This window comes from Anopheles coustani, chromosome 3 (genome assembly GCF_943734705.1).
Source record: "Anopheles coustani chromosome 3, idAnoCousDA_361_x.2, whole genome shotgun sequence".
NCBI classification, from domain to species: domain Eukaryota; kingdom Metazoa; phylum Arthropoda; class Insecta; order Diptera; family Culicidae; genus Anopheles; species Anopheles coustani.
In genome coordinates, this window is record NC_071288.1 from 19,991,502 (window position 1) to 20,014,323 (window position 22,822).

The window sequence follows — 22,822 nt, forward strand, 5'->3', positions numbered from 1 at the left end:
TGGCGCTGGATGATCTCAGCACTGACCTCGTCCTATGTCAGGCTCAACCGGGGATGGAAACGAAATCAGAACGGAAGTATAAGGGACCGTTGGGCCCTTTTCCGATACACCCTGTTGCGCTCCGCAACGCTGGCGCATGAATAAGTATTCGTTGGACTATTTTATGTTGCGACATAACCGTTGGCTCACCCCGGATTCGGGTGCGGGTTCAACAAGGTTACCTACATGGTGTGTGGACGAGAGAAAAAGCAACCTCCACCACGATAAACCATTCCGAGGTGACAGCAACAATTGGAAATGATAAATTAAGCTCGTGAACTACGGCGAGAAAACGAAGTAAAACCACACACACACAAGATGCCCGAATTAAAACCACACATCACCGAATCGCAGCGGAGTGAACCGAAGGTCAGCTGAAGCTGAAATGAGGTAGTTTAGAAAGAGCAGAAGTAGAGACCGAAAGAAGAAAAAAAAAACACTCCCCGTATGTTGCAAACGTACAGAGTCAATGAGACACTATTCATCCCCCGCCGCCCCGCAAAGCCTCGATGGTATGCGAAGGTTTTCCCGTCCTTCGGCGCGTTGGTTGATTTTATGTTCAAATGTTCAAACCTCACACACGATCCGCAAAGCGTGCGGTGGTGATGTTGGAAAAACAAAATGTGCGCGATGCCATCGGCAGGGAAAATACATTTTTCACTCACCAGTACGCATACAATGCCGGCACATCAATCGCGCTCGAAAGGCCATTCGGCGTCCGGTGGCCTTCGAACGGGTGTTTCCACTACCAAACAAAAAACCAACGTGAAGGGGGAAGAAAAATGCACGGACTTCAAGAGTTGAACAAACAAATACATCAAACCTATTGGCCCTTCCCTCGATACAGACAGGCACGTTTGTTCTACTACACTGTGTAATAGGAATTTTATCTATCTTTGTTCCCTTCACAGCAATAGATTTGGTTCGATTTCAATTTTTCCTTCTGGGAAGCTACTTAGTTTCGTAACATTCATTTAAACCGTACACTTTTCTAACGTAATCCGTTCGGATTCAACAAGGGACTGCAATTAAAGTACCGTGGAAAAATCGATAAAATTGCATATTTCATTTTAACGCAAACCACGAACCCATCCGCCCCTCCAGCCTCTGGTTCGGATTTGGGGCCAAAGCAAGCACGATATGTTTCGTGCTTTTCTTGGCGGTCTTGGCTCACCACGGATCCTTTTTCGCGGTGCGCGGAGAAACCATTTTTGCCTCATGGGACTTGGCTTGGCTTAGTTTCAAATGCAAGTTGCACTTTTTGCAACTCCAGCGAGCGAGAGTTGGGCACCAACCGGCATCGAGCGGCAGGGTGGCGGCTTCTGCTGCCTGCGACCCGCGAGTCGCTTGATTGAATATTTAGAACAAACCTCCACACGCGTCGACGTGGAGGTAAGGGTGCTTTCTTTGGCCGATTTCTTCGGTCCCTCGACAGCCGTCGTCGTCGTCGACGTCGAACGCAATTATCGGTTCGGCGGGATGGCCATGGAAGGGAAGGTAGACGAAAAGGGCCGTGGCATGTCGCCATCCTCGACTAATGGGCGGCATTCGGCTAATCATAGCGAACTTGGAGGTGGTCGTGGAGGTTTTTCTGTGGAATGGTTTTGGATCGTTTTGGAATCCGGAGTTCGACCCGAGAAAATGAATCCACACATGTAAAACATCGAATGGACTTAGCAAACGTTCGTTGTTTTCAAACCAAGATTAAAGCGCTCTTTTTTCTCAATTCAGTTTTGCCACAGTTTTTGAACACAGTTTAACATTTAAATCTACCATTTATGATATTCCAATTAAAAAACATTAAAACAACTGTTATCGGTGCTGAGTGATGTTGACATGTTTTCCCCCCTAATTTATGGGCCTTAAAAATTGCACCATAAATGCAAATGTATTCAAAGAAGCAATTTTAGCGCTTCGGTAATCTGGCAAAAAGGGCACAACAACAAACCGCGCGCATTGCGTGACAAACTTGGCGGACGAATTATAAACTCGAAGTCATAACGCAAAAAAATATGTAAAATAAAAAGTGGAAAATAACCAAATACATATTCGAAGTCAACAGTTTCTCATCCCATCTTTTTTTTGTTTTGCAAACACGGGAGTCGCAACCGCGCACGAAAATCGTAACGTGACGAAAAAGGTGACTTTTCCAGGCACGCATTGCGCAAACGATAAAGGGATGGATGTAAAAGAAAATAGAACCGTTTATGTGTGAAGCGATTGGTATTGTTTGGCAGGGCAGAGTGTTGATGTACAAATTGATTACGAAACAAAACATTGACAGCGATTGTACGAAAATATACAAAAATTAAAAATAATATTGATACCATTAACAGTTCATTATACTCGTAACATTAGAGTAAGGGATTCACTGAATGGTAAGGCAGGAAAAACACTAGAGCTTTGACCATCACCATGCCTTCAACTGCCGACAGCAGGGCAGGCATAAAAACATGTTGTTGAAAGAGGCTACAATCGTTATTTGGTTCAAGTAGTTTCTGTTTTTCGTTTTGCTATTTGTGTGTTGTGTTCTGTTTAATTCATTATTTAGGTTAACTGCCGCCGTACCGTGCATGTACATGCAGAACTGCAAAACTACAATCCGTGACAAGTACACACTGGACGGCCATATGGTCGGGGCAGCCGCCGTCGTCGTTGGATTGCAGAGGGTAATTATTGCGCGAGGTTGCAATTTTCTCAGGAGCCTCTGTCTGTGAGATCCTTTTTTTATTTTTATTTTTATTTGCCCCATCAGCTGGCACGGCGGTGGTTTCGCACGACTTTTATTTCCCTCCGATGCAAAAAAAAGCAGCGAGGATTTGTCATGCACCGCACGCATAGCGCACTCGTCGGCCGTGGGGGACGAAAAAGGAGTTAATCGTCAAGAAATTTCAGGGCACGCCGTCAGAGCTGGAAGAAGAAGACGGGGAAGAAAAAGCAACCCATAAATGATGTCGCGGCGCATCATTTAATCCGGCCCGTGAAGTGGTTCGATCGTGCGGTGGACACTTTCAAATTCGGCACGAGAGGAATTTAAATGCTCGCGAGGGAAAAAGAAAATCCATCCAAGCGGCGAAAAATTGTACGCAAAGGCAGCGTCTCTCGAGTGAGTGTGAGTGTACATGCGGGGTTGCGAAGGTGAATCCACTTAAACAAAACGCACGGACCGGGGCCGATTAATTGTATCCAGGGCCAGGGCGTTGGATTGGGAATGGAAAACGCGCCGTTGGAAACCCTTTTTGACCTCTCGGCATGAACATGCAGAAAGAACTCCGTTAGTGGTTGCGAGCATAAGCGAACGGGGCAGCCGAACGGTGACTGGACAATTTATGAACCTATGTCAAGCGAAAGCCTGTCCTACTGGGACACTTTATCCGCAAACAAGTATCATCAATGTTTGACAATGCATAAGTGGTGGCTTTTTCTTCGTCTTACGACCGTTCTGGTATCAACATAACGGAAAAAAGAGATATCTTGGAGATTTTGTTGAATGTATGAATTAAATATTGCGTTAAATATTCATACGAGTCGGTTGCGATTGCAGATCGGAAAAATTAACCCTACTTGCCATATCTTAAGGCACATCTCCTGCTTACTCAGGCTTCATGGCCCGCCCCGTCACTCGTGACATACTTCTATCGGTTTTTGGGGCCAGTTGAGGCGCGCTTACGAAACATGACGCGAATTAATTTTTGCGCCACAGATGATGGTTACGAGCGAAGGCGGAAGAAGTGCCCAGGTGCATCGAGCCGATTTGCGGGCGTTACGACGTAACGTGCACAACAATACAGTGGGGTGTGCGGCAAGCGTCACCCATGTTGCCCGCCGGACTGGGATTGTTCAGATAAAGTAAAGCAGCAGAAAAAAACCAACAAAATGAAACAGATTGAATAACCAAAGCATAACCGTCTGCCGTCGCAAACAAAGCGCGTAAATATGCAATGTGTGTGTGTGTTGGTACGGTGTGGGGTAGGGAAGGGAAAAATGAAAATGCCAAAATTCACACGTCACAGTCATCGTCTTTCAGATGCAACCGATTTCGACTCGACGGGTGCAAAAACCGTCAATTTAAATGCGACGCTCGCGATGCTCGCGACTGGAACCACTCACTTTTGTTTAGATTTCTGATTTCCCAGACTCGCACTTTCGAAACCCGCAGGGAAATGAGCGATTCATTTTCCGTTTCCCGTTCGGCGTGGGGCGCCATCATGTTGGCCCAGTGGCGTGTCAAAGTGTGTTTGGTTTTACTTTTTTGAACCGGCCCGGCTTGCACTGGAGTTATTTTGATTTTCACCCTTGTTGCCTTTACATAATGTTATTTTGGTAGGAGAAGAGGAAATCAAACGATTGTTGAAAAAGAAGACGATAAAAGTTGACTACCCTAACGAGAAATCAAAAAACCATTAACGGATACTTCAATATTGTCGGTATTACAAACTTGCAGTATTTAAGGCAGGTTGAGAATAACCTCACAAATTAAAACAAGTTTTCATGAAAACCGTCTCCGTTCTGTTCAACCGCAGGGGCAGCAATAAGGCAGGAAAAATCCACATCACTTATATTGCGCATCATATAAAAACAACAAAACTTTCTTACCGGCGACCCCGTTTCCACCGTCTTCGAAAGATGATGAAACCGAACGATCTCCAGCCACCGTCGCGGCCTTTTCTTTTCACCGGCCTTTCCCTTTTTCGATCGCTCCCAAATCCCTTTCCGGGGAGCGCCGGGGAGGAAAACCCCGGTTGGACACTTCGATTTGAAATTCGGTCGCCCGGTGCGGCGTGTCACTCGAGTGGTTTTGAAAGGGAAACAGTTGATGGCGGATGCTATGAAGCTTAACGTTCCGTATCATATCGACCCGGCTTTGGGGGAGGGTCGGGTGGTGGTCGATCTTCGTCGTCGGTGGAAAATAAGTACCCTTGGTGCGTGAGTATGCGTGCGTTTGAGGGCGGGTTTTCGCTCACCAACCATTGAGTGACTCTAAGCCACACCAGCGAGGAGCAGAGCTTCACAGGTTCGATTGAGGTCACGCAACGGAGAAAAGAAACCGAAAAACACCGACCGGTCCCGCATTAGTCGTCGTACCAAGAAAAAAAAACCCCGAAAACGGGACTCGGGACGGGGAAAACAAAGAGCGCCAGATTGCCGCTCGCGGAGGCAATTTCACTGAAGATCGGAATCACATCATTTGCATCGCAGCAGGCGGCCGAGTTTTCCCTCTTCCTGCAGCACGATGATTAGTCAGTTGGATGCTGGGTGAAGTTGAAATTGATCCCCCCCCCCCCCCCCCTCGTCCGCTCGCGGATCGTACACTAACCCTTTGGCTGCATAATTAAACAATCGTTCGTGGAAAACATTCCCAAATAAATAAACTAAAAAAAAACACACACACACACATACAACAAACGTTGGCGGGATGAACCGTTTCGATTGGAGCTACCGAAATGAATCACACCAATGAACCGCACAACAACCGGGGAGGTTTTTTTCCCGGCCCGGCCTGAAAGGGGACGGTTTCGTGGGGGCTACGAGACGCACCGTTTTCTATGCCGAGTGAGAAAATGAAAATATTGTAATCAAAATCGGGAGAAAGTCTGCTGCCCAAAGCCATTAAGCGATGGGTGCCGGCCGCTCATCGTCTTCATCATGCAAACCCATCACGGGCCATCATGTCCCATCTTCTTCAGCCGAGCTTCCCCAGCTGGCTTTAACAAGATCCCCGCGCACACACGCGCCCGCGTCCGTGCGTTCGTGTGTTTGTGTTTTCGCTTCGGGTTTCACAAAGTGCCGTTATTTCCATATACGCAACGCCGCGTCTCCGGGTGTGTGCTCACGCACGCAAAATGTATTCCGAAAGGGAATGGTGGGCGGCGTGGGGAGGGGGGGGGGGGTATGGTGGGAAAGCCATTTCCCATGTCCGCCTGCCTGACTCGTTCATTTTCGCTCCTTTTGCCAGCCCTGACGATCAAGTTTCCTCTCCATGCGCGCGCGGGCACGCTGTTTGCGTCGTTGCATAAGTCCATAAAATCAACCCCCGGTTCCCCACCCCCACGAGGCACCCCTGGAGCTAATGGTGGGGGGAAGAAGTGTGCAGGATTGGAAAGGAAAAGGGAAAACCTCTGCCGATTGCAACTGCATTTGAATGTCGGCTCGTTTTCGCGAGTGGTGAGTGGTGGCTTTAAATTTCATTTCATTACGATTTCCTGGGTGGCTTTTGGCGTGCTGACTTTTTCAGCGGTCACTTGGGCCTCCCGCGGGGTGAAGGGAAAACTCACGTTTTCCGCACCATACGCACCGCCGCGTTCCTACATGCAATAAATCGCTCCGATCGTGAAACTAGCAGGAAAACGGAGAAGCTGATTTGTGTAACCGCAGGCCATTATGTTGTGTTTATTTTAATCACAAATAAAAACAACTTCTATAATGTACAACGTTTGTTGTAAAAATAAACAATCAACATGACTGCTTACAAGAGAAGGAAAAGTGTGATAAAACTCTTAGTTTAATTGCTCTACACAGCATAAATAGATTTCTTTTTCTATGTACTGACAAGTTTTAACTTGATTAATATTTTAAATTTCGATTGTACAAAAAAAGCGAACCGTTTCGGCTGTTGGGAACCCAACGATATCCAATAAAGAGGTGGGAAAGGCAGGGACCGGTTTCCAGTGCGTTAGAAATGGCCACGCAGCGACGCCAAGCGCGAAAAGGCAACGGTTTGTTGTCTTTGCTGACGTGCTGATCGTGGTTTCCTTTTCCCTCCCCGGTTCGTGAGTTTTCTCCATGTTAATCTCGGGCTCGCTTTCTTGGACCTTGGAGAGGGAAGGGGCGCACAGGCGAGCGGTGTGGTGATGGTCGGTGCGTACCTGTGCGTGCCGGTTCTCCAGCAGAAGATGGTCGTCGTCCGGCTGTTTTCCGTGTCTCTCGGTGTCTTGCGCATCGCGGTTTCCTCTTCTCACTCCCAATCTCCCCGACAAGAAGGCACGGGAAGAAGAAGGTAGATGGAACAAGAAACACTAAAATCCCCGTTATCTTTGGCGTCAGCGAGCAACGGCGCAACTCGCATGCGTTCGATACGCAACCCGAGAGCGCAGATGACGCCGTGGACAGGAACGCTACGCACCGGCTACGCATAATGGCTAGCAGATGGGGGGAGGGTTTGATGCTGGGGCGGGAGGGCGGAGGGGGTTTTCCTGCCCCAGCCCGCCTTCCTAATGGCACACCGCAACCACCGGTTTACGGCTGCGCGTTCCTTTTTTTTTCTTTACCCCGTTGCTTTGTGTTGAGAAAATTCACCCCACAACCTAATCCACCCGGTTCGCCCCCTCCCTTTCCACGCACTTGCGTCGCTTGGCGCAGCTGGAAATCTTTTCCTACGCATAGCGAAACTTTAATTTTCCTACCACAAAAGGGGGGGGGAATGATGTTTCAACACTGATTTTTTCTTCTTTCGCTTCTCTCTTTTGTATTAAAACGATTTTGCGGGATCTTTGGGGAGAAAAACTAAAAAAAAAAGCGGTGGGGAAGGTGATGGCCAACCTTCGGGAGTTGGTGTGGCGGGTTTGGTGGTGGGAACTCGGATAAATCTAAATAAGTTTCACCCTAATCTTTACCTTCCGTTGAGTTAGACGGGGTTTTTTTTTCGCTGCGTTGTCCCTTACGAACACACAACCGCTAATGTCGATCGCGATCAGTGAACCATCATTCCGGGAATTCATCATTGCACACACACACACACACACACTACATCATCATCCTCTAATCATAAGAAAGGGTACCAAAGTTCGATTACGATAATTTTGGGAAATTTTTCTCAACCAACAGAAACAGAAAAACATGTTCACTACGATAAACCATGAATTTCAGGCATTCCGAAAAATACATATTAGCTCACCTTTTCAAACAAATGTAATAAATCGAGGATGAAATAATCATCAGCAAGCAGCAAAGGCTACACAGGGAGTGAGCCAAAAAAGAAAATAAAAATCTCATCAACCCTCAACCCTCAATGGGAAAAATAAGTTACCACCGGTGACATTTTCATAAGAGAAACGCTACCGCATGATAATGCACGAATTTCGACACGGCTTTGGACGTTTCGAACGGGCTTTGTGGCACAACATAAAACAAACACTTTCCCCTGTCCTCTAGCACCTCTTCCCAAGGCCTTCCTGCCTATCTCCTGCCAGTGTCCACGTTCCGGTTCCTAAATTATGTAAAACCGGAACCGGGCGAGGATGGAATTTTCACCCATACCGGTCTGTCAAAGGAGGCCAAGAAAAAACTAAAACCGGAAGTGTCATTTTCGGGGGAGGGTGCAACAGCCGGTGAGGCGTGAAGTGTTCCTCTCTGGTGTGTTGCATTTGTGACTGTGTGTGCGTGTTTTTTTTTTGTTTCCTCCATTCGTTTTGTTTCATTATTTAATTGAGCCGGAAGAATGGAAACGGAAAATTGGACATTATACGGCGAGTAAATATGAGCTTGCAGTCGGGGAAAATGGGGAAGGCGAACCGATCGGGTAAAGTTAACAACTTCAACCCGAATTCCCGCAGCCCTCCTTCGCTGGATTGATTTGGATGGTTTGGTTTGGGGGAAAAGTGTTGTAGATTTTAAGTCTTATACGGTTAAACAAATACCCTTTTGAAATAAAAATGCGTACGAGCGACGGGGGAAGGTTTGTTTCATTCCAGTGTTCCGGTCAAGTGTGCGCCGAAAACACCGCCAGCAGCGAGGTGTGCGTGCGAGGGACCAAAATCGCGCGTCATGACGTCACACATTTTGGGGGCGATTCTCCCACACACGAACCGCCCAAGCGCCGTCCATCAACAAGAACAACGACGCGGCCCCTTCACCGGTCCATCATCATCCATCATCGTTCGGCGAGTGTGCGTGCGAGCCCTTCTCTATCGCGCCTTCGGACCCTCCCTATCGTTGTGGGGTGGTACTTGGACCTCAGCATGAAAAACATCACCCCGTCCGTCGCACAGCGCCACGCGAAAAATATCAAACGAAACGAAACGAACGTTCTCGAGCCGATTCAATCGTGGCCGCCGACCGACCGTGTGTGCAATTACGGTGGTGCGCAACAAGCGTGTTTGTGTGACACAGTGCGCAGCAACAAGTACGCACAATTGAGTCCGTACGCACCCGGGGAGTCCGGGGCCTTTGGTCGGGGTTGGTTGCCTTTCCCCCAAACCGTTCAACTCGATCGAGCCTCTCCTGTTGGTGGCCAAACAAGGGGCGGAAGATGGGGAGGGGGAATGTAGAACAAACAAAAGGTTGTACCACATCCCCGCACCCTTCCACGTGTCCCCCGCCGACGTGGTGGTGGTGTGCGTAAAATGTTTTGTTCCGTCTACAATCAGCGAGAATGGATGCCGCGAAGACGACGTCGTTCCGTGCCGGGAAAACAACAAACCTTTGGGCTCCATTTTTTTTTTCTCAAGCTCGGTTTCTTCTCGATCGACACCCGTAAACAAACTTCACGATCCCGACGACGCCGGCCGGCGTATCTGCGACTCGGGTGAGCGAGCTTGGCTCGAGTCTTGCATGCACAACAGTGCTGATCGCATCGAACGATCTTATTTACATGTTGCGTCGTTCCCGCCCTCCATGCGCGTGTGTGTGTGTGTGTGAGTGGCAGGGAGGGAGGGTGGGTGCGGTCGCGGTTCCTACCCGGTCCCGGTCGGCGTGCGTGATGACGCGCCAGACAAAAAACCTAAAAATACAGCTTGCTACAAGCGTCTTGGCAAACGCAAGAAAACAACCGCCCTCGATCGACGACTTCGCAGCGGCTTTCGTCGACGTTGGCCGAAGAGTTTACGGGCGACGATGATGATGATGATGATGATGATAGTTTCGATCGATTTGAATTGGAAAACGAGTCGAGATCTTCAACCTCGAAGGCTGCACGATCGGGTAGAAGGTTCGAATCGATTGCGTCGTTCCGAGTCCCACCTACGATCCCCGGTTGATCCCTCCGGAAGCTGTGCGTACACCCTCATAACACACACACACACAAACTCATGGGCGATCCACGACCTCGCGACGTCGCCACAATGGGATCACGGGAGAGAAATATCCGCGCCCCGTTCTCGATCTCGTTTGCGCGATGTGAAGGGAGAGTTGGAAAACTATCCGTTCCCTCGCACACACACACACAGCCGCGGATTCGAAAACACACCACTAAACTGTCAGACAGTAGCACAAGACTCCCGGAAAACGGGTGGGGGGGGTTGGGTGACCGGGTGGGGCCCGTTTCTTGGCCATGGGATTTCAAGGACGCCTCCCGTTAGACCTGATAAGCGATGATGGCGTCGTCGTCGTCTTGGTACGTCTGGCACGAACAATCCCCACCCCTACCACGGTGGGATTTTGTCACAAGCTCAATACAAAAAAAAAACAAGGGTTTGAAGTTCTAGTGTTTGACAAACAAGCCCACAGAACTATCCCTACCCCACCGGCGTTAACCCCATCCCCCTGGCAGTTGTCGTCATATATGGACGAGCAAACAACACGCCGCGGGGTTCTTATCAGCGAGTGCGCGCGATCTCGTGTAGTGGTAGTGTTGGTGGTGATGATGGTGGAAGCGCTCGATTCTACAGACGATCGGCAACGTCACAATCATAACACGAGAAGCCGGCCGGCGTAAAGATGGCGCATCTGGCGAAGCAAAGGGCGCAAGCGAGCTGGCAATAGGAAGAAAAACAAGTCTTCGACCCCGCGCGCCGCGAATTAACCCATCGACGACGAAGACGACAACAGCTATGGCGCTGTTGGTGACGCGTTTTGCGCAACGGTACGGTTTATTTCAGGCAGGTTCAAATTGGTTGCTTTAAATTAGTTGCTTCATACGTGAGATTGCGCTAGCGCACAGAGTGGGACATAAAACAGCTGTACTCAGGCTCAGCATTCTTTAAAGTCATTCTGATTTAGAAACAGCAAACTCACAGGTGACCGGTTTATTTTAAATTTGTTTTGGTTTAACGAACGAACGAATGATGAAAATTTGCTGAAGCTCCACCGTTTTCTTTTTTCATCAGGAGTTTAGCTGTCTGATCATCTGTCACAGCGAAGGACATTCTCTGTAATTAAATCAAAACAAGTTGGACATTGTCTTAGGGCAACAAAAAAAGACGCCCTTACAGCGACCGAACCGGTTCGGATGAAATCCTCCAATTCTCTTCCTGCTCCAGCCTCTAAAACGCTATGCAAATCATGCCCCAAAAGAGTGCTAAACATTCGACGCACATTCCGGCTCCACGTATTTGATCGCAAGTCACACAAAAGCCGTTAGAGCGGTTGGCGCATTCAATGTGTATGTGTGTGTGTGTATTTGTAGTGGATTGTTTGGGGGGTTTGCGCGCTTAATTGGCAAAAGATTGCGCAAGCTTACGCACCCCATACCGGTCAATCTTGTGGAAGGAAAGGAAGGCTTTGCAACGCAAACAAAACAAACAACCAACGAGCACAAACCGATGAAGAAAAAAAAACACACGAGAACCTTTAATTTAGAGGTCAACCGGTAGCAAACATTGCAAAAGCGAAGGCACCCAGCTTAGCGGACGAGGAGGAAAAAGGCGCGAGGGGCGTGCGGCAGATGCCGGTGAAGTAAACACACGAGACCTTCGCGTGAAACCCGCGGAAAGGATCCGAGCGGCCTGCAAAACGTTTCCTTTTGGGAGTTCTCTGTTTTGCTCGCGAGTTTCGCACAAAACTGGCACCATCATCACCCCACCCCCCCCCCCCCCTCCCCCTCTCCCCCTGAAGCTTCGAGTTCCGCTTAGGAGAGATGTGTGGATTGTGTTTGCTATCGCGAGTCGTAAACTTCCACGGCTAATTATGGCCTGCGGGTACCCTTTTGCTTATTTGTTTTTTGTTTCGGAATGTGTTCCGATCGAGTGACATACATTCCGCATGGACCAGTTAGGTGAATTTCATTATCATAATTTTCACTCCGAACGCGCAGGGAAGTGTCACGCCGGGCGGGAAATGGCATCAAACAACCCTGAACGCTGAAGGGTGAATGGAAAAGCATGGCCTTCGCTGAAAGCGCCATCGATCGAGCGCCTTTAATCAAGCGCCAGCCGAAAACAGGTTAGCTTTTTGTATCAAAAATTCGGCTTGTTTTTCGCATCTCTTTTTCGGAGGACGGCTGGATTCGCTAGCGTTGCGTGCGGATACGCGTCGGGCACGGTTTGTTTACATGTCACCGATCGTTAGTCGGTTTGCTGGCATCGGAAGGGTTTATTTTTGCCCAGCCCAAGACGTTGCCTCAAACGGTGTTTGTGTGTGTGTGTGTGTTTGTGTTTTTTTTCCTTCATTCGGTTCGCTTCAGTCGTGGACTACCTCAAGGTCCGTTCGAGTCGCGACCACGGCTCGTCCAAGGACCGCGCAGGTTCTCGTTGTTCGCACCACTACTTCCAACCACCCTGGTGGTGATGATGATGGTGGTGTGCGAGTGTTTTACCTTGCGCTACCAACGGCGCAGATCATCGGCGGTGTGCCCTCTTTCGCCGCAAAACAACGGAACGAACAAAATAAAATACACCAACATGACGTCAGGTCAGGTGCGATGACGTAAGCAGGATGTTTTCCAGAAGTTGTGCTCTTCAGAGGAGTGGGGTGTTTTGATGTTTTTTTTTAAATTATATTTCCTCACCAACGCATGACGTAAAGCAAGGTAACCGTTGGCAGATTTCTTTCACCTGTGGAGAATAAATACAAGTTCACGCAAATGCACACGGTCAAAACTACCTTCACTGGCCCATCGTTCGCAGTTAAACGCACCTCCCCTCCCCCCTTCTTCGGTGCACACGTAGGCCTTGTCCTTTAGCAGCCTACAAAGTGAGGCCTCTAAAATGTCACACCAAAGGATCTCGCTCCGAACGTTAAAGGTCACGGAGAGCCGGTGCCGAAGAGACAAAGAGGGCGGGTGGGGGAAGGGGGGTTGGGGGGGATGCTGTAGCGCACGGATGGTTTTTCGCTCGCTCTCCAAACCCCACCCCACAATCCGCGTTGCACTCATGAGAGGTATGGGGGGATGAGAAAAGGGGGAGGTTGGAAGGGGGAGGTTGGAAGGGGTAGCATCTGATTTAACCGGAGAATCGAGCAGATGGCGTTTAATTTGGAGCACACTTTAAACAACAACAAAAAAGATAGAAGATGCAGTAGGAAATACGATGAAAACATTAATCTCACAACGAACGGAGCGTTTTGTGGTCTTTTTATCTACGGACTGGTTCTCACACAAGTGCAGAGGAAAGTACTGGTAAATTGAATTCATTTTTAAGACTATCAGATGACCTCTTGGTTTGGTAACTGTTAAAAAATATCGTCACCGAACGATAAACTTAATTCGCAAAAGAAACCAAAAATGGATTAATTAAAGATAAAAAGATAGCGTTATATTTCCAATGAACTTCAGGATTTAGATAATAAATCGGCTAAACGTTATGTGTATTCTTAAGCCAGATTCAAAGGTATGAATTCTAGAAATTAGTACTCCGTTAAAGTTCGAAAAAGGTGCGTTTACAAACGAAGACAAATATTCGGTAAACTTGTGGGTTTTCATAAGAAAATATTGTTACACAAGAAAAGCGTGTAAATCAAGAATGAATCATCGAGTATTGAGCAAAAACAAACCATTCACAAAAAAGAATAGGACCTGCTACCAGGTTAATTTGCTACGCACGAGCGTTCGGTGTGCAATCCTTCTCTCTCTCTCTCTCTCTCTCTCCACATCGAAATAAGGGAAGAGACAAGCTCGTCAATATGCTTATTCCCGGTATTACACACCGCTGGGTTCGGCGCAAGGTAGTTGTTGTTTTGCGTACTCCGCTCGGTGGGAGGGTGAGCGTTTAAAAATAAACCCTTATCCATACGCAACCGTGGACAACATCGACACCACGGGACGACGCTGATGATCTTGCGCTCCCGCTGACGTCACTGTGGTATGCAGCGGCCGAGATGACACCGAAGGGTTGGCAATGAAAAACCGTGGCGATGGAAACCAACGTACCGTGGGCAGCAATTGATATGCTACCGGTCCGAAAATAACCATCCTTCGAAGTGACCGAGTTCGCTGCATTAATTGATTTAACAATTTATGGGAAGCAATACAAATTCCAACATAAATGAGCCACTCGATCTGGCCATCGCGTCTTGGGATGTGCAAGTTAATTGGAAGCAAAAATAAAGAGACCGGTAAAAATACCAGCACGCCAAAGAAGTTGGATTTGTCAGCTCGCCATATTCAATTGCGACGATCAACTTTTCGTCGCATCTTCCTTCGACGCCGACTGCACGGTTCGTTGCATGGTTTGCAGCCAACAATAGCGATGAAAAAAGAGCACACACACCGACACATCACCAATAAACCATGCGGAGAAAATTAACCGACCGCAGTTAGGACCAGCTGAACTGTTTAGCGAATTTGCGCAAACAGTCGAAAAAGTAAGAATCAACGCAACCGGGAAGAACCGACCGTGCAGTGAATCGAATGCGAAAGAGTGGGTTGGGCGGGTGTTTGGGGGAGGTGGTGGGGGGCGGAAACGAAAACGCAATCTGCAAAATGCATAACTGCCGCGCGTCCGTCATCGTTCGCGAGCGAGTTGAAGGTCGGTCATTGGATTTTTTGAAGGACAGAAGACACGACGAACATCAACCGTCACACGACCGTTACCTAACACACACCCTGTCATGGTGGGCGGTTTGGGGGAGGGTGGGCTGGGTGTTGTCGGTTTCGGAGGGCAAAGATTAAGCCACATACTCACACGAGGGAGAAGGAAACGAACACGAACACGGTCATAAAAGAACAAATTGACCCATACAACGAATGCACATTAGCGGTTCGGTGCAGAAAACAAACAACCACCGTAAGTCGTAAAATCGAATGCATTCGAGCGAACCGTGAGGAGGGGGGGAGGGGAGGTGAATGTGAGTCGGGTCCTGGGGGGGGTGGGAAAAAGATGAAAAATGAATTCAGAACACCAAACGAACCGGGGGTGACGATCGGCAAGAAGAAGTAGGAAGGAAGAAGTATTCGCTTTTGTCACGGACAATAAGAAAACACAAGTGTCATTTCGGGAGGAACGATCGAGGCGACGTTTGTAAATGTGCCGAAATTGCAATCGTGAGCCAGCAGGTTGGCGAGGGTTTTGTCGATGGGAAAATGGAAAGAAGCTGAACACTGGGAAACGGTACGGGCTGCCTTCCGTAACGCTTCGTAACGCCCGCGCTAGAAAAGCGTCAATTGTGCTTAAGCGGTTAGGCAGCAGGGCTTGTTTTCGATAAAAATAGGAACACGAATACCACAAAAAAAAGTGCGGCCAATGTCAGACCGCGGCCAGTTGCTCCATCAGCACCGGACGTTATCGGGGCGGGGATGATGATGAGTTTTCGGTTTTTTTTTTGTTATTTTTGGAGAGGGTGCGCGCATCGAAGTAAGTGAAGTGTAATTGACACGTCGCGCAAATGCAGCGATGCAAGAAGGTGCCCCCGTCGCCGGAAAGCAAAAACCTGCAAGTGCAAACAAGCGAATCCGCGCGAATGACCGCCAATGCCTCGGGGTTTTGCCGTATTTCTTCCCTTCTTCCCCGGCGTCCTCATGGTCGTTAGCCCGCTGAGGGGGGGGGTCCGATAAGGCGTTCACTTCGCCGGACGGCCGTTGAAGTTGAATATTTATCGCTAGCTCCGCTCCGGGGAAAAGGGAAGGTTTGTGAACTCCGGCACCTCGGGAGGAACTCGATGCGTCAAGAGCGTCGAACGTCACCGAGTGCCTGGAAAGTGATGGATTAGCAGACCCGTGGAAACCCTAACCTCTTCAGCCGGGATGTGCGATCTTAAGTGTTTTATTGGCGATCGGTAAGTTAAAAGAACCATGTGCTACAGAACCATGTGAGTATGTTCCAGCTTGCGAATGCGACCGATTTTAAACGCCAGACAACAACCATTACAGAAGGGGTTTCGGTATCCATGCATGGCTCGTGTTTTTCTAACCGTATCGAACTCAATTAGAATGAATTATTTTACGTTCCCGTGGTCCGGGGTTCGTGCGCGCTCACCTTTCGATGGGTGAGGACCCCGGCACCAAGGGATGCACACAAGGCGACGGTCCGTTCCGGTCGATCGGTCAATTGCTTCGATTCCGCTGGGTCATCGTCGCGGTGTTTGGCGAGGAAAAAGCCGATGGCCGCCCCCTTTACGGGGCCGGGTTCGGGGCCGGGTTCTGGCGGCTAAATTGTCACACCGAACGGCAGGTCGATGGACGATCGCGCGCACAGACACACAATCGCCACGATCGGGTGATATTGTGTGCGGTGGATCGTTTGATCGAACGTGAGTTTAATGAACTTTTTCAAATGTGGGACACAGGAACGGTACGTGGAGTGAAGCAGAACACGGGTTTGAATACATTTATGTTGTGCATGTATATATGTACAACGGAATGTGCTCAATTTTCAAATGCAATATTGCAAAATGAGATCCTTGAAACCCCTGTTAAGTAAACTAATAAAAAGCATCTCCTTAAATTCGAGCAAAAATTAAACTTGGCCTAAATAATACTCCACTATTTATAGCTCCATTCGTTTCCCGAACAAACAGTTGGCAAACTACGTTTCCCTCGTTAGCTTACCCTTGGCAGAGTTGATGCCCAAAAAAGGATACGTTTGCAAACCGAGAAGGGTTTGCTTACTTCGCAGCACGCACACTAGAAACAACTTCCACTAACGTTAAAAGGCAAAAAACCCATCGGAAAACCTTACCAAGATCCACCACCGTGACCTGGAAAACGGAAAACTTACTGCGCTTACCCACCGAGATCGGGCCGAGCACGGATGCGATGGAGGCTCCTGGTGGTTGGTGAAAAATGCCGCACTCCCCTCGCCTGACACTAATATTTCCTTCTGCCTTGGCCTGCAAGTACTTTACTACATCCCCATCGTCCCATCGTTGCGTGGCGTTCTCAGGACGCCTTCCCTTCAGGATGACCTCTTTTCGACCTTAACCTATTTTCCGAACATTCTGTTGCAAAGCTGTTGCGATATGTGTGCGTGTGTGTGTGTATTTTCGGAACGAAAAACGTCGCCCTCCCGGAGCAGGCGCGCACTTTCAGCGAGGGTTTGCTTATTTGATCGATTTGATCACGAATCACAACAGGGTAAATTGCACGCGAAAAGCAAACAAATGACATCGGCCATGCCATCCCGTAGCGGTTGGAAGTAGTCGGGTATGTTTATTTATCCAGAGGTGGCGATTATATCATGCCTGCGCTTTACATACACGCCCAAATTTTGCCACAAAAAAATAGGTCAGAAACAGGAACGATCGCCATTTAAGGCTGGGATGAAAAAAAAGCTCCCCCAAAACTCCAACTCCCCGCTACCCAAAACTTATCCGATTGGCTCCGTTCTCCATTTTGAAAATCAGCAGAAGAACACAAAGAGAGCGAGCGAGAGACAGTGGACGATTGCCTGCGATTTAGAGGCGAAACGGGTCAGAAAGAGATCGAACAGGGAACCCATCGTTTACATCGCCCTGGACCGCGGGCACACACTCACACACCGGAGCGGACGGGCACACGGACTGACGAGGATGACGAAGGGTGTGTGTGCGCGCGCGCGCATGCACTTGTTGGCTTTCGTTGGTCGGGTGGCCCGGTTGGAGTGCCCGGAAGGTAGGCGAAATGGTTTGACCTACTTTCGGCCCGAGCGCGCTGGAAACGGTGTAACTCACGTTACATGCACTCGTGGTGGAAGGGTCGACTACGAACTGCACCGCCTCCGGCACCATTCCGGTAGGTCCAGCTTACTTACTCGCTTGATCCTGCCGATTTTTTGAGGACCGGGGGGAACAATAGTAATTCCAAGTCTTCGCCAAAATTGCCCTTTTTTTCGGGAACCTAGCGATTTGGTATGTGATTTACATACCAGGACCACCGACAGCAGTGGGCACAAGCTGACGGTGTGGTGTTGGTGTTACAGGTCGCGTGTCTCCTTGACCTACTTTTCGCCCACAACAACACTCGCTTACACGAGAGCGGGCCCCTACTGCGCTTGCACAGCGCCACCAATCGGAGCAACTCCGAGGCAAGGCAGAAAGTTTGGCCAGCACCGAATGCTTGGAGGGATGAAGATTGTAATCGATGTAAAATGCGAAACGAATACCAAGTAAGCTATGGAGGATGTTTCGTAGATCCCTTATATTTCGTAGGCGTATACGCAAATTTGGGGAACCTACTTCAGATATCCGAAAAGTGGATATCTACACACAAAAGCAATATTCTAGTCATTGAATACATAAACCGTACAAAATGTAGATCCCGTTCCCTAAGGATTTTTATTTTCATAGCAATAAGAGTGTCCTTGAACACATCATTTGTTTAGGCCCCGCAAACATGTAATTCTTTACTTCTGAGTCGAAGGAGATACTAGGAATTTGAAGAATTGAGAAAGGTCGCGACCTTTCTTGCTTTTTCAGCGCACTCCTTGTTGGGATTGTCTACTACTCTCCCGCGTAGGAGGTTTTCTTCCAGGAATTTTGTGAACTAGTACCAATCGAACGATAACGTACCTCCTGAGCGCCCGCGTTCGTCGAGCCGACCGTGATGCGCACCTTCACCTCGTCCTTCGTGTCGTCGTGCGTGATCACCTCGCCGGCATTCTCGCGCCCGTTGTAGGTCAGGAAGACCTTCTGGCCCGGCTTCAGCTTAACGTCGGCGATCGTCCGGAAGCCGGGCCCGATCAGCTCGGTCTCGCGGAACTCCCGCGCCAGCCCGAGCCCGGCCACGTCCGTGGTGTTGTCGAACAGCACCGTGTAGCGGGCCGGCGTGGTCAGGCCGGGAATGACGCTGCCACCGGTGCCGGCCGCACCGCCCTCCGGCTTCTGGTCGGCGGCCGTCTTCACGAACTCGATCTTGCCCGAGTACCAGATGCCGTCGGTACCGGGCGCGCACACCCGCGTACCCACGATCGAGCGCTTCGCCAGACGCTTGCCGGTGGACATTTTGTTGAGGAAGTACTTTTTCATAAGTGTGGCCGGTGGATGCTCGCTGCCGGGGGAACGTCGACGCTTGCGCCCGGGGGTAATCTTGGCTGCTCCGGGCCGAATCCCGTCGACCGATCGGCGCACTCGAGTACGGGCTACTGCGGCACTCTTGGAACTTGGAGCTCGGGTCTTCACCGGCGCTGGACAGTTACCGGACGTCGCTACGCTTTCCCGGGGGCAGATGATTTTTCTTCGGTTTGTCATGCACTTGGCATCACACGATCGGGATGATTTCTGCAATTGCTTGTGTTTTCACCTTGGGTCACTTGAAATCCACGGCCTTTTCTTTTTTGTTACACTCTTTACACTCTACTTTCGTTTTCTATCGACAGATTTTCTTAGCGCTTCAACCACTTCTCTGCTTCTCTTTATTCCTTGCTTTCATATATCACTTCCAGCACGATACTTTTCATTTCCCACAGTTACCACAATTCACCGAACTTTGCATTTGCCTCTTTTTTTTTCAACTGCGCTTTTCCAACTCAACACGAATCAATCTCATCACCGATACACTATCAAAACATTGGGTTTCTTTTGGGTAAACCTTCCACTGTTAGGCTCGCAATTTAGCACAATTTTCACGATCGCTTCAAGGATACTGTGGGATCCGAACGCTTTCTCTCTTTTTTGTTTTAATTTCCTTCACCACAACTCGACACTAGCACTGAATTTTCCTTCAAATTTAACTTTTCACGCTTCCCAACCTTGCCAAAAGGTTTCGTCACGGCGTTTCTTTTACGTTTCGGTTTGGCTCAGAGAGTTTCCACTACGGACTGGGCACTACGCGAACACTTTGTCCAGATTGTAGTACGCCTCGCTGATGGAGCTCTGGTCGCCGGCGGCGGTCGATTGCGGTGCGCGGCAGTGGCCAGCGGCACCAAAGCGTAGCACGGCGGCCTGGTTCCGGGCGAGTCCGGCGCACGTCACAGCAGCACCGAGCGAAAGCAGTAGCAGTGGGCCAACGGTAGCGGCTTCAGCAGCCAGTGCAGCATCGTCGTTCTGGCCGCGCTGCAGCAGTGACAGTGGTAGATCGTGCGCGCTCGTGCCGATCCTGCTGCCCAGTAACATTATTCGGCATGTGCTGCCTGGAGGTGTCCGTAAGGTGCAGTCCCGAGTTCTGCTGCTCGCCGTCAACTCACAGGAACAGTTTGGCGACGCTTTTGAGGGGTGGAAAACACACACACGCACCGGATAAACGAATTTCGCGGTCAAACAGAAAATCAGCGGGTTTCGATTGCTGAACGTCGGCGCCTGGATACCAAAAACTCCGAGGGGTTCACTACTCTGCCGTGGTTGCTGCGATTGTTTTCCCGATTTCTTCCGCGCGGCTCATCGATGGAACTGACAGCTTGCTTTTCTTCGCTTCCCTCTTCAAATGTTTGCCCCGTTGGCGTTTATGAATGTTTTCCCTGTTTTCACACAATCGGGCACTCCACACGGGGGTCGCTATTTCACCCTGTGTTCACTGTTTTTTTTTGTTTTCTCTTCTGGCGGAGTGGCGTAATTTTGCTTCCTTTCTTTTGCACTTTCTCTTTCCGAAAAAAACTCGGTTTCGCTTCGCTATTTTCCCTGCCCTTGCACTCAGGTTTTCCACTGATGTCACACGCAAAAAAAACAAACAAAAACGCACCACAAACGTGCGTGAAGGAGGGCAACCCGACGACACAACCGGCTACTAGGGAGGGCCGTTTTTGGGTAGTACACTGCACACTCTCCTTTGGGCTGCGTCTTGGCACTGTGCGGCGATGGCTTGGCTTGGCTTGGGCTTTTGCTTGCTTGGTCGCGTTCCTGTACGGCGTTTGGTTTTGCTAGGACGAGGACTCGAACTTTACTCCGCGAAAGTCAACTGTAAACTGAATACCGCTCGCTCGCGCGTTCGACCGCTTTCCCGTGCAGTGTGAGCCGTTTGCCTCTCGCTCCGCCCCGGGGTTTTCCCTCTCATGCACACACCGCCCTGCTGCTGCTTGGCGGGCGCACTCGGGCTTCGGATGAACTTCGGACTTCGGCGAAGATAAGCGTAAGTGTGTGTGCGTGTGTGTTTGTGTGGATGTGTTTGGGGGTGCGTGTTTACCGGTGACCATTTACGAAACCTTGGTCGCACGGAACAGCCGTTCATTAAATACCTTGACCACTGAAAATAGAGAAAAATGATACATTCTCACACACACACACACGTAGGCATCGGCAAGTGTGTCCGTACACGAGATCTCACCAATCCACTCACAATCATCCTCGTTCGAGGAACACGCACACCGTTGCGCCGGATTCATCCCCCGTTTCGAAACAAAGGAATTCATCCCTTACCGATCGCGCGGGGTGCGTGTTCATCTTCCCCTCGCTGGTTCAGCTGGTTCCGATAGCTTCGTGCGCTGCCGAAGTTCGGGGTATTTTTATTTTTTTTGTTTTTAAATCCACCGGAATCCGCGCCACCCCCCGTTACGACGCACCCCCTTTGACAAGGCTGGCTCGGCGTGTGTGTGTGCGAGTGTGTGGTGGTGTGAGCAGACAGGATGTTGTTTGTTTGTCTGCCGTCTCGCTCCCGTCGCCGGCCAGTGCCGGGGCGCCTGGTTACGCCATCGCTGTTCGCTGCTGCGATGTGAACTACGCTGCGACGGTTTTCGAGCTGGCCGGGGTGGATTCGCAGCAGCTGATTCGCCGCGTAGTTGCTGCGAGCTGCGTCGCTGCTGCCCGTATATGACGACGCGTCGTCGTCGTCGTCGTCTTCGTCGTAGCGGGAAACGGGAACATCAGCAATCCGAAAATGGAAAAGCGCAAAGAAAAGGTTTATCGGTGACGGGTGCGGGACAAATGGGGTGGGGTGTGCAAATGAAACGCTTCTTCTACCCCCCTGTAGCAACCCGTTTTTGCTTGGATGGAGGCGGGCGTGATTGAAATATTTCACTTCGAGTCAAAAAGCAAAACCAATTAAGTTACATTGCAAAAATGGTGCGCAGGCTTCTGTCTCCCCAACATGCCGCTTTAATTCTGCTCAGGGTTTCACTTTATTTCATCTATTCCATAGCATCGGTACTCGGGAAGTGGAGGCAATTGACAGAGCCAGCCCAGCCCGTAAGAATCACCCGGGAGCTTTAATTTTTGTATGTATTGTCCTATCTGTACACGGGCGAGCAGCTCACTCTGCTTCCCTTTCATTCCTCTCCAACACCCCTCTCCCACAAAGTTGATGAGGCGAGATTCTCACTTGGCTCATTCTGCGTCGTTCTCTGTTCGAAGCGTCGAACGGCGCAATTAAAAATAAGCTTTACTACTTTTGTCTCGTTTTTATTTTTTTCCCTCGCTTTCACACCTGCGGCAGGGCCCCCTGCGATTTACGATGTGTAAATATGTATAGGTTTAGCTTCAACCATTCGTTCGCACCAGCAGACGCACACCAGCAGACGCGTACCGCGTTTCTGGATTTCTCTTCATTCTTTCATTCGTTTCCAGTGCGTTCACATGCGTGCGATATGATTTTAATATACTCTTCAGTCTATCGCTGCTAGCCGACGCGGTAGCATGCCATAGAAGGCAGCGGAATTTCGTTCCTGGACACGCTTTGTTAAATGTCTGTATCGACCATAAAAACACGCTGCGGTCTCAACCGTACACTTGCCACGCGGTATATGCCTCTTCTTCATCCGTCATTCTCCGTTGCCACCGCCGCAATACCAGTACAGAACATTTCAACTAGAACAAAATTACATATGATCTTCGCTCAGGATAAAACTGTTTCCTA

At 49.6% G+C, this 22,822-nt stretch overlaps 1 protein-coding gene across 1 annotated transcript in view; it reads right to left on the reverse strand.

Moving 5' to 3' along the window:
- LOC131260706 (zinc finger protein 395-like) overlaps positions 1–19,302 on the reverse strand; it is a 90,835-nt gene extending 71,533 nt beyond the window's left edge. Inside the window, exon 1 of the mRNA XM_058262502.1 lies at positions 18,613–19,302. Coding sequence (XP_058118485.1) covers positions 18,613–19,290 — 678 coding nt within the window. The 5' untranslated portion in view covers positions 19,291–19,302. The remainder of the gene's footprint in view (positions 1–18,612) is intronic.
- Positions 19,303–22,822: the final 3,520 nt, after the last annotated feature.